At 34.2% G+C, this 13,281-nt stretch overlaps 1 protein-coding gene across 1 annotated transcript; it reads right to left on the bottom strand.

Annotated features, from left to right (window-relative positions):
* Positions 1 to 6,856: 6,856 nt before the first annotated feature.
* On the bottom strand, positions 6,857 to 12,891 carry LOC129809216 (uncharacterized RNA pseudouridine synthase Cpar_0723-like; the record flags this gene model as incomplete). Its single annotated transcript, XM_055859032.1, has 3 exons — positions 6,857 to 6,936; positions 12,301 to 12,378; positions 12,493 to 12,891. Coding segments are annotated over 3 exons (557 nt in total), but the record flags the coding sequence as incomplete, so codon positions are not given.
* Positions 12,892 to 13,281: the final 390 nt, after the last annotated feature.

Below are 13,281 nucleotides of genomic sequence, written 5' to 3'. Positions count from 1 at the left end.
TTTATATTCAAAATCTTTTTATATTTGAAATTTAGTGTTAGATAATTCTTCGAGTGAGTTTGTAATCTCTTCAGTTAGCGCCATATGAATCTTTTCAGTGTCACTCAGTGATGCAAGTAGTGCTGAAACTCTATTTGGAATATTAAGCAAATTATTACGGACAACTCTTGCTACGTTAAATGCTTCAGTTTTTACCTCTTCAATTGACACAAATTTGCCTATTTCAGCTTTCACTTTAGCTTCCAAAAGTTTACCACGTTCGGTTTCATTTTTTATTCGCGTTTTAAGCAACATCGTGGAAAGTTTTTCTCCGCTTTCTGAATAGTTTTTTCTTCTCAGTGGTTGACTTGGATCTCTTATTGCTGCTACCGCTTCATTTGCTTGTTCTCGGTCAATAAGTCCATCTTCCAGCTCAACTATTCCTTTTTTTACTAAAGAACAGACATATTGCCTCGAAAACCCTTTTTCCCTTGCCCATTCTGCTTGCGTAATTTTCACCTTTTTTCTCCTTTTTTGACACTGATCAGCTATAACTTTGTAAGTAGTTAACATTTGAAATATGTCTAACGCTAAAGAAGGCCTGAGGTCGGGACCACCAAATCCGCCAGTATGGCTGAAAGGACCCACTTTTTATGATATTTCTAATGTATTAAAATCTTTACTAAAATTCATAACATAGAACATTAATGCTAAAGAATCTGCTTCATTATCATCCATTGGACAAAAACCCTTTTCCTGCACTGCTTCAATTACATCAGCTTTACTTGCATTTCCCTTACCAGTTATAAAACGTTTAATAGTCTTAACCGAAACACCTTGATAGGGAATATTACTTTCTTCACACCAAGCAGAAAGGTGTGCTAAAAACCCTCCATAGATATGTGCAGCATCAGTTCCCAAGTGTCTTCTCACTTCTTCAAAGTATACAACTTCAATGCCTGGAAATTTATACTTAAGTGAATTAAGCCAATTACGAAAATTTAAAAACTGCATTCCACCACCACTAAACCTGCTAACATGAAAACTCTTACTTCCACTTTGCACTATTCCATCATTTAAAATAGTCCAGCCGGTTTGTTTGCCAAGATCTAGGGTGAGCATTTCCTTTCAATTGTCGAGTACATATATATACAAGATTTGAAAAAATTACGTCCAAAAAATCTTTAATTTTCGAAATTTAACAACTAACATAAAAACTCTTTTACAGCCAGTTTGTTTACCAAGCCTTTCAATTGTTGTGTACATATATATACAAGATTTGAAAAATTTTCGTCCAAAAAATCTTCAAATTTTTAGGAATTTTTTTTTATAATTCTTGAATTTGAAGACCTTTCAAACGGGTTTCTCTACTTTTAGAGGTTTTTATTATTCTACTCTTATATTTTATATGTTTTTATATATGTGTATATTTTTATATATGTATTATATATATATTATATATAAGGGTTTCAGGAAGCTAGAATCCTCCATATTGGCGGACTTCAGATATGCCGTTCCTAGGAACGGTTTTAGGAACGCATGGTGAAAACCCGCCATACAGGCTAATTCTAGATTCCTGCTTCCTAATTCCTGATTTAGGAAGCCAGTAATTAGGAACGGAACTTAAGGTTATAGAGAGCATACTTTTCAACTATTTTCCTCTTAAAAATTTAAGCTATTCTTTTAATAGCGAAATCCACATTTTTAGCTCTTTAGGTGATATTGAATTTCAAAATATGAAATTCTTATATGTTTTTAATATAACTTTAGGAAGCCTGAGCTACCCATTCTTTGAAATCCATTCAAAATAGGTTCCAAAAACCTGAACTGTATTATTTTAAATTGCATCAGTATTATTCTCAAAAAAAAACAATAGAATATCAATAGATTAAAAATTGCATCAGTATTATTTATTTTTGCTCCTGTCCTACATAAGGGCATTAATAACTTCCATCCTTAAAGCATTAATTTGTTTTAGGGAAAACCATGAAATTAAAAAATATAGCTATAATTGTTAAAAACGTAAAATACCAAGCCTATAGACTAAAACTTGCTAAGTGCTTTATTGATGAGAATAACGAAGACCTTGAGCAAGAACTCTTCTGTGAAATTTGGCCATGCCTTGATCAGTATGATGAAGATAAAAGTAGCTTTAACACCTTTGTAGCAAGATTAACTGAAAATAAAGCTATTAACCTGTTAAAGAAACAGCGATGTGCAAAACGCGATATCAATAACTATATTAGTATCGATGTAACAGAGCTACTTGAGGGTGAAATAACAAAACGCATTGATGTAGACTATATGATCTCGGTTTTACCAAAGGAATGGCAAAATATATGTGAGCAACTTAAATTTTTTAACTTACATGAAGTTGCCAAAATGAACAACGTTTCAAGAACCACTTTAAACAATATTATCAAGAAGATACGTGCCAAACTTTCTCCTATTTACTACGAAGGCAAAAAGAAAAATTGAACAAAATTTTTGCCTTTCTTGTATATATATACATCGTAGCATGGATAAATAATGGTTCTTAAAATTTTGAATAATAATGAAAGATTGCAAACAATATCAACTGTAAAAATGGTCATCTTTGGTCCTTATGGTATTGGTAAAACAAGTCTCCTAAAGACCGTAGATGAACCAACACTTTGCCTTGATTTTGAAGCAGGGCTTCTTGCTGTTCAAGATTGGCAAGGAGATTCAATTAGTCTTCGCACTTGGAATGAAGCTAGAGATATTGCTTGTCTTATAGGGGGGCCTAATCCTGCGCTGAAGTATGATCAAGCATATAGCCAAAGACACCATGAACATGTATCTGGTAAGTACAAAGATCTTTTCCCTGAGTTTTCTAAATACCGATGCATCTTTGTAGATAGTATAACCGTTGCTTCACGTTTATGTCTATTATGGGCAAAAATGCAACCTGAGGCTTTTTCTGAGAGATCGGGAAAACAGGACATGAGAGCTGCATATGGATTACTTGCTCAGGAAATGATGGCTTGGCTCAATCAATTTCAACACATCAGAGACAAAGACATCATCATAGTTGGCACTTTAGGTCAATATCTCGATGATTTCAATCGTCCAATTTGGCTACCTCAATGCGAAGGGACTAAAACTGCTAGTGAGATTCCTGGAATAGTTGATGAAGTAATCAGTATGGTTGGAATCAAGAGAGATGATGGAACGGAGAAACGCTCTTTTGTTTGCCACACTTTAAACCCTTGGGGATACCCAGCTAAAGACCGCAGTGGACGCCTGAGTATGGTTGAAGAACCGCATTTAGGCAAGCTGCTTACAAAGATTAAAAGCAAGTTTTAAAATTTAAACATGGAGAGTGATATATGTTACAAAACCTATTAACTGATTTTAACACTGTAAAACCGCAAAGTAGATTGATACCAAAAGGTACAATAGTAAAGGTAAAAATGACAATCAAGCCTGGAGGTTATGAGCATTGGTTTACTAAAAGCCCCACTACCGGTAGCATTTATTTAAATACAGAATTTACCGTTATTGAAGGCCCATACGCAAAGCACAAAATTTATCAAATAATTGGTATTAAAAGTAGTAAAGCAGAAGATACTTGGGGAGAAATGGGTCGTTCTATGCTTCGCAGTATCTTGGAATCGGCACGTGACATTCATCCACATGATAACTCAGAAAATGCAATCCTTGCTCGTAAGTTAAATTCAGTTGCAGAATTAAATGGCTTAGAGTTTACAGTAAAGGTAGGTGTTATAACTGATGAATATGGAGAGAAGAACAAAATTGCCTCGGTAGTTACTCCAGAATACCGCAAAAATTATGAAATTGACAGAGTACCATTTTGAAGTACGACGAGGAAAAGCTTTGGTCTGCTGTCGTTACTAGAGGTATTCAGGACGCAGTAGGAAAAAACCCAAAGCTAAGAGAAGAAGCAATTAATTGGCTGAATTCAAAATCTTTTGAAACTGTTTGTGAGCTAGCTAATCTCAACTTTACACGTATGAAAAATATGTATGGGAATTTTATGTCTAAAAAGCAAAAAGAGTTAAAGATGTTATTAATTGATAATATCAAGGAGTGTGTTCCTTACCTACTTCCAAATGGTGAGTTTTACCGAGAAAAAACTTATATTGGAGACTTAAATGGAAATACAATTACAGTTAAAATAGTAGGTAAGGAAGCTGGTGATTGGCGTAATTTTACTGAAGGAACTGGTGGTGATATTATTGATCTTTGGGTTTTAATTAAAGGTGATATAGATTCTGCTAGAAAGTGGCTCAATAAAAAATCAAAGAGTGGAGAAAAAAAAGGGGGGAAAAGAGAAGAAAAAATATTTTCTGTAAAGCAGTACTTAAGTGATCAATCACCAATACCAGAAGATATAATAGCTCCACGAATTCTCACTCCAGGTGGTCTTTTAGTCATTGGTGGTACGCCAAAGGTTGGCAAAAGTTATTTTCTTCTCTCTTTGCTTGCACATCTTGCAGCAGGAGTGTCGTTTCTTAAGATGAAGTCAGCAAGGCCACTAAAAATAATCTATCTGCAAAATGAAATGGAGTACAATTACATCAGGGAACGCATACAACAAATCATAACTAATCAAAGGTTGCCAAATCTAGCAGAGGAAAACTTGATTGTTACTACAAAGATGAGATTAACTTTAAATGATGAAGGTATAGAGAAAATAAAAGATATTATAAAAGAAAAGTTTGATATCAAAATGATAGACCTTATCGTTTTGGATTCTCTGGACTATGAAAATATATTTTCTGGCCTGCAAAGCAGAATAGAAAGACTACGTTCTGTGATTAATCCTATGGCTGGAATCATTATTACACGTCATACCAGAAAAGTATCGACAGCTACACTCGCAAAAAGCCCTTTTCAAGCTTTAATTGGTGCTAATGCTTTAAGAAGCTTTTATACATCTGGTATTGTAATGTTTCAACCAAGTAAACGTGCAAATGTCTTGCAAGTAGTATATGAACTAAGAAACGGTAAATCAATACCAGCAAAATTCATTAGCAGGGTAAATGGGCGTTGGCAGAATTCTAAAATTATAGCTACGGCTTAACTTGTCCGCAAAAAACGGATACTATGGTAGAGCTAAAGACTCAGCTTTTGCAAAATATCAGATCTTGTCTTTTTCATCTACTACCAAGAGGGACATTTCGTGGTGATAAGTTTTATGTAGGTGATGTACAGGGTAACAAAGGCAAAAGTACTGTAATAGAATTAACAGGCGAAAGAGCTGGATTATGGAAAGATTTTGCAACAGGAGAAGGCGGTGACATTATTGACCTTTGGGCAACGGTACATGGGAAAAATGCCAAAATAGAATTTCCTGAAGTAATGGCTTCAATAAGTGAATGGCTTGGTCTTAAGAAACAAAACAATATCAGAAATCTAGAACAATATCTGACTTGTAGTTGGAATTACTACGATGAAAATAACCAATTGATTGTAATAGTCTATCGTTATGATCCTCCTTTAGAGAAAAAACAGTTTAAACCATTTGATGTTAAAAAACAAAGATTCAAAGAGCCAGAGATAAGACCTCTCTATAATATTCCAGGTATTTTAAAGTCCGATAAGGTTATTCTGGTTGAAGGAGAAAAATGCGCAGAAGCACTTATAGAGAAAGGAATAACTGCAACAACAGCAATGTTTGGAGCAAATGCTACTCTTGATAAAACAGATTGGACTCCGCTAAAAGGTAAACATATTATCATTTGGCCGGACAATGATGAAGCAGGTAATAAATATGCCAAAAACGCTGAAAAGAAGCTTTTAGAACTTGGTGTTGCATCACTTGCTACGCTTAAGATTCCACCGAATAAACCAAGGAGTTGGGATGCTGCTGATTGTCTGTTAGAGGGAATAAATGTTTCGGAATTTATTGAAAAAAACTCAAGAAAAATAATTATTAAACCACCACTTGATATTTTCAGCTGGAGTGTAGAGCGTTTTGTAGGTCCAGTACCAAAGCAAAGATTCTTGGTTAAAGGATTATTTCCTTTGGGTGTAACCTCCATTTTGGCTGCAATGGGAGATACAGGCAAAGGTATGCTTCTTCTTGACCTAGCCCTCAAGGTTGCAAGTAGCATAGACCAGGTGTGTGGATTTGGCCCACCTGTTACTGAACATGGGTCTGTGGTGGTATTTTCCGCAGAGGATGATACAAATGAAATACATCGTCGCTTAGAACGACTTGATCCAAAATGCGAGAGATTAAAATATAAAGATAGGCTATTTATTGTACCATTGCCAAATATAGGAGGATCATTTACCATACTTAAGAATGTTCGCGGTAAAGTTGTAGAAATATCTCCAGAATTTGAGTTGGTAATGAAGCAGCTGAGCAGAATAAAGGATTTAAAGCTCATTATATTTGATCCCCTTGCTTCTTTCATTCATGCAGATTTAAATGCTGACCCAGCAGTAGGGGATTATCTCATGTGTTTATTATCTGATTTAGCATGTAGCACTGGAGCTTCAATAATTACTGCACATCATATGAGAAAGCTGAAGGGAGAAAAGCCTATATCAACAGTAGAGCAAGCACGAGATGCTATTCGAGGTACTTCTGCTCTCGTAAATGGAGTCAGGTGTTCTTTTGCTTTTTGGCCTGTTGAAGATATGACTAAACCAATGATTTTTAGGTCAATTGGAAAAATCCCAAGACAAAATGCACTATTTTATGGAGCTGTTGTTAAGGCAAATGGCCTGGCTGATCGTACCATACGCACTTACCTAAGAAATGAAGAAACAGGGCTATTGGAAGACATTACTGAACAATTAAAAGCTCAAAATATTAGCGATAAAGATCTTAAAATATATCTTATTGATTCAATTGCGCGAGCTGCTATTTCAGGACATCCATTTACTCATACAGGAAGTGCAGGAATACATAAACAACGACATAGATTGCCTGAAGTTTTTCATAGTATGGGAAGGGATAGACTAGAGCGTATAGTGCAAGAGCTTTTACAGGCAAAGCAAATAGTTAAAGGAATGGCTAATGGTTCAAAAGAGGATAAATGGCTTGATGTAAAAACAGGACCATTTGCACGTGGAGTTGGAAAATTTACTCATGGAGCTGAAAATTTTTAAAATCAGGAAATTCTATTTTTTTATAGTCAAAGTAAAAGGGTTAATACGATAACCATATGATGATCTTTGCCAACCAAGGGTTTGTATTACATCATCACGTTCAATACTTAATCCTAATTTCTCAGCCAATGTAGCTTTGATCGTTTTTTGCATCTTGTTTAATGGTTTTCTGATTTGATGTTCTAAATCTGCTTCTAAACTAAGTCCCAAGAGTTTTTCTAACTGATTAATATTGAGAAGTGTATGTTTTTCAGGTGGTAGCTCTTTCTCGCAGTCATGTAAAAATTGCTTAAATAATATTCGAAAGATATTAAGACATGATGGAGCTTTTTTATTTATGACTTCAATACTATTAACATATACCATACCTTTAACTACCTGTAACTCCAAAAGCTTTGTTGGCACAATTGGTTCAACACGTTTAAGCGAAATATATGAAGCTGGTAAAACTTGCAAAGAAGTATTTTCTACTACCTCTGGTACTCCTCTTTTAGCTGCTTCTTGAAATATCTCAGTTAAAGTCTTAAGCTGACAAAATAGTTCTACCATTTGCACTACATATAGGCTCAATAATAGATTCGGTATATCTTTTTTTAGAGTAATGAGAACTGTTGGATGGACTCTAAGTTTATCTATAGTTAGAAATATTGCATCAGTACAAAAATCAAGGATTATTAGATTTACAATGCGACCTTGATTACAAATATAATAAACTCCTTTTTCCACTTTTTCCCACATAAGTCTTGAATCATTCAACTTTGTTTCAAACCAGTCTATGATTTTCTCTATATTTAAGTATATGGATAAGAGATGAAATCTCTGTTTTTTATAAGTATTAGGCAAAATATGACGAGAACAGTTTTCACAAATAGCGTCATCACATGCTTCATCAAAGTCTGGATCAATGAAAATCTCATTGCTACAATTTGGATCAATTACATTTGGCCAATCAAGATGATCTTCTTCACGAGAACAAACAATATAATACCTTTCTTGCATTTGTATCCATCCAAGATCAAATAAGTATCTTGCTGCTTTAATGTGATTTTGACTTGGATTAACCCAAGAACCACTTGAACTTAAAAGATCAGCAATTTGCTTGTGAAAGGATTTTAAGACCATAAGATTGTTCCATATGTTTCTTCAGGTCCTCTCTTTCTTTTTTATTAAGTGGATGCTCTGAATAATAAACTTCCCCACTTATTTTGAAAGAAAATGTTACCTTTTTGTTTTGGAACATTACTTTAGCTGATTGAATAGATTGTAGTATGTTGCCAATAGCTGGCTTTAAAATATGTAACTCTGGTGCAATAGGATCATACGGTTTTACACTTAAAGTAAGATATGTATTACTATTTTTAAAATAATCTGACTTAAAATTTAACTCAAATATACAAATGTCAGAGTCAGAACCATCTATACATGCTTGAAGAAATTTGTGCACTTGTAATGGAAAGTTCTTATCTTGTATATTTACAAAAGTACATTCGCAGTCAAAATACCCACTTACAATGCTATTTGCTATTTCCACAGCTTTATTAGTATTTTTAGCACAGAGATTAACCTGAGTGCCATCAAGAGAGAAATCTAAAATCATCCACTCAGGTTTATAACCATGAACAACTTTGTTTGAATTAAGCAGTAAATCCATGTCACTTCCTCGACGTACAAACATATATATCCGATCTTGATGATGGAAAAAACCCTGCAATTGGTTTTCAAACTTCAGTATCTGCTCTACAGCTTCTTGTGACATAAATTCCTTGAATGAAGTGTTTATTTGTCTTGGTGATTTCTGTAGAGCAAATGATACGAAACCTCTCTTTTGTACTTTATCAAAGTGATAGACAGATTTTAGAAGTTCACAATTTATGTGAAACAGTAAAAATAACAAGGATCTTTTATCATACTTAGTATTATTTTTTATCAGGTACGATCTCATTAACTCTTGAGTGAGGGCAAATCTTGCTACTTCACTGACTGTAGCTTCAAGTTTCGTACGATCAAAGTAGCTAATGAGATAATAGTTAAAAAGAGAGTCAGAGTAACTGGCAAGTATCTTACGTTTTTGTTGAGTGGATCTATCATCGTAGTCTCCGTCTTGAAAAAGTTGTCCATTTAAATGATTTTTAAAGCAATGCTGAAAAATAATGCTCAGTTGTTTACCAGAAAGGGAATCTAACCAAGACTGACGTATATTAGAATCCTGAAAACGATCTAATAAAAGGTTAACAGGAACTTCTAAGTCGCTCTCCCAGAATTTATGACTTGGATAAATCTCCATAACATATTAAATAAGCCATGTTATACATAATATGATGATTTAGGCAAAGATTTTTTGGACATAATTTCTTCAAATCTTGTATATTTATTAGGGAGAATTTGCGTGAACTAGATAGCTTTCTTAAACGAGACATAAGGTGTGCATTGGTTTAGTTTAATAGAAGTCTCCTAACCTATAAAAAAATTCACAGGAAGAAAAACATGCAAAAAGGAGAGTTGGCTATTTATTGGGGTTATAAGCCTAATCGATTGGCAGATACATATCTAGCAGATGCTTATGAACAATTATTGAAATGTAAAACAAAGGAGGTAGAAGAAAATGACAACCGTAAGCTTGTATGCAAGAGTTTCATCAAGACAACAGGCACAGGAGAATACGATAGAGAGTCAGATTGTAGAATTGGAGCGTCGCATTGGTAGTGATGGACATGAGTTATTAGATGAGCATAAGTTTGTCGATAATGGTTATAGTGGATCAAATTTAGAACGTCCTGGCTTAGAAAATTTACGTGATAGAGTAGCAGAAGGTAAGATTGATAAGATATATATTCATTCACCTGATCGGCTATCACGTAAATTTTCATATCAAATGATCTTACTCGAAGAGTTTAAAAAGGCTGGATCTGAAATAGTATTTTTGAATCATAAGTTTGATGATAATCCGGATTCCCATTTATTTCTACAGATTCAGGGAGCAATAGCAGAGTATGAACGTGCAAAGATTATGGAACGAAACCGTAAAGGTAAACTTCATGCGGCCAAAGCTGGGTGTATAAGTGTGATGGGTAGGGCGCCTTACGGTTATCGCTACATAGCAAAACATGTAGGTGAAGGAAGTGCTCAATTTGAGGTTGATGAAGAAGAGGCAAATATAGTGCGTAAAATATTTAGTCGGGTTGGCCAAGAAAGAGCAAGTATAGGAGAAGTTGTACATGAACTGAATAAGATACCGGTAATGACACGAACAGGAAAAAGGTATTGGAAAAGGAGCACTATTTGGAACATGTTAAAAAATCCTGCTTATATAGGACAAGCAGCTTATGGTAAAACTAGGACATGCTCAAAACCACAAGTAAAAAAATCAAAAAAAGGAACTTGTGGTAAACTTAAAAGTGGTCGCTTTAATAGTGACAAAGAGAATTGGACTTATATTCCAGTACCAAAAATAATCAATGAGCATTTATTTGATTCAGTGCAGGCACAACTAACTGAAAATAGGCAAAGAGCAAGAGTACGACAAAGAAGAGAAACATATTTATTGCAAGGTTTAATGGTATGTCAACGTTGTCAATATACTTATTGTGGTACAAACCACGTTCATAAAAAGTCGACATATTATTACTATCGTTGCTCTGATACAAACTCTAGCAAATTCAATGGCAATAAAATCTGCGATAATAAATCAATACGCACTGATATATTAGATGGAGTTATATGGGAAGAAGTCAAGAGTATCTTGAAAGAGCCAGATAGGATTGCAAATGAATATCAACGTAGATTATCAGAGAACAAAAAACCTTTACATAATCAAACACGTGAAAAGCAAGAAAGTAAGTTAAGATTAAGTATCAAAAAATTTATTGATAGCTATGCTAAAGGGTTTATAAGCCAAGAAGAATTTGAACCAAGAATCACAACAATGAAACAGCATTTGAAAGAAATTGAAGAAGAGAAAGAAAGAACGCTTGATCAAAAAAAACTACAACAAGAATTGAGCCTTGTTACAGATAGCTTGAAAAACTTTTCCTCAAGTGTTGAATCAAAGCTTGATCAAGTGGATTGGCAGACTAAACAAAATATTATTAGAATGTTGATTCATCAAATTGAAATCAATCACAATCACTTGTATATAGTATTCCGCATAAAAAGTCTTGCAAATTTTGATCAAAATAGCCATAATAGAATTATGCAATGTTGTACTAGCAGTCAAATTAGGTGGTATGCATTTTGTAGGTAGATACGTTGAAGCTCAAGAAGATAAATGGGCAGGTGCAATTTGGAATGACAAGTCCCTATGCAATAAATCAGATATTAAGCCACCAGTTTATACATTTGGAATGAAATATTTGGGTAAGGATGGGGAAGTGAAAGTTAAATGCCCAAATGGATACGCATATAACCTTCATGCCGATGATATTTTAATTTCTGCAACTAAGGCGTTCAAGGAATTAGGAAAAGATGGAATGTGCCTATATAAAATGGAAGATGACAATTATCAATCAGTGTTTGTAAGAAAGAATGATGCTATACTTACGTTCTATCCTGACTTAACACCAAAATGCAATAACAAGAGTACTTATTGTAGCTGCAGTAAATCTTAATTTATTTCAGCCAAAGATATATATAGCTAAAGTGACTTAGGTTTACCTACAATTTGAAAAACAAAAATTCGTCATCCCGCTGCTCGTTAGCGCTTACTATTACCCACAAATAAAAACATAGTATTGTATTTACTCAAATAATTTAATTTTATTAACCTGAAAGCTTATTAGATTAAAATTATTAAACTAAGAGTTATAATTTTAGCAACTAAAAGCTGTAAATTGCACCATATAAACAGTTATTTCAAGCAAAAGTTATGCCATTAAGAGCTATGCAACAAACATTTATATTTGTGGGTAATAGTAAGTCGTTAGCGGGATCTAGAGATACCGCGAATGAATCGCGGTATGACGTAGGGAAACCTTTCTTGGGTTAGCTATACCAGCAATTATGCCATTGATTTTATACTTCAAAAATCAGGTAAACCTTTCTTAGGTATATTTTCAAACTCACCAATTAAAGTTTTTATACCTTGCGGTAAATCAGAGACAAATTCCATGTATTTATTACTTTTTGGGTGGTATAAGCCAAGTGTATAAGCATGCAGTGCTTGCCTATTGAAATTACGAATAAAACTAGAGTTTTTAGCATATTTTATGCTTTTACTACTATTTTTTCCGTAAACTTGATCACCAACTATAGAATGTCCTATGTGGCTCATGTGGACTCGAATTTGGTGTGTTCTACCTGTTTCTAAAGTGCATTTAACCAAGCTTGCTTGTCCTATAACTTTCTCTACTGAGTAATGAGTGATTGCTAATTTTCCGGTTGTTTTTGTAACACACATCATTTCTTTATTACCACGCTTTGGAGCAATGTTAGTTTCTATAGTTCCCTGCTGGGAAGATAATGTTCCCCAAACTACTGCTAAGTATTCCCGCTTTACTTTACGATTTGATAACAATTCAGACAAAAAACTATGGGCTTCCTCATTTTTTGCAATTACCATAAGTCCACTAGTATCTTTATCGAGTCTATGAACAATTCCTAGTCTTACATCAAGGTGAGCGATAACTGCGTTCAAGAGCGTATCATTGTTTGTCCCAGCACCAGGGTGCACTGTTAATCCACTCTGTTTACTCAGAACTATAATGTCCTCATCTTCATAGATGATATCAAGTTTTATGTCATAATTAGGCTCAATTGATGTGGATATGTCAGGTTGAACGAGATGCACCACATATTCTTCATCTGGTTTTACTATGTAGTCATTATTAATTATCGGTGTGCCAAGTAATTTCACCTGCTCATTTTGTATCAATCTTTGAGCTTTACTGCGTGATATGTTGCATTTTTCAGCTATATAGGTGTCTAACCTTAATTTCTCTTTATCATTATTAACACTTAAGGTTATTACTGAGTGATCTATAGTGATTTACCCCGCGCCATTTTCCATGCTGCTTGAATATTTTGATTTACGAAATCAACTTTTGTACTAGGAAGATCACCTTGTTTTTTAGTATGGCAAGTTGTTTGAGAGCCATCTTTCCAGTGAATTATTATCTTGTTATCAAAATTCCGTAATGTTGCTTCACCAATCTTTTTTCCTTTATCACCTTTTTCTTCTAGCTTAATAGATTCTAATAAATA

This window comes from Phlebotomus papatasi, unplaced genomic scaffold (assembly GCF_024763615.1).
Source record: "Phlebotomus papatasi isolate M1 unplaced genomic scaffold, Ppap_2.1 HiC_scaffold_455, whole genome shotgun sequence".
Lineage (NCBI taxonomy): Eukaryota > Metazoa > Arthropoda > Insecta > Diptera > Psychodidae > Phlebotomus > Phlebotomus papatasi.
Note: the sequence above shows the minus strand (reverse complement) of the source record. Positions and strands in the feature narration are given on the sequence as shown.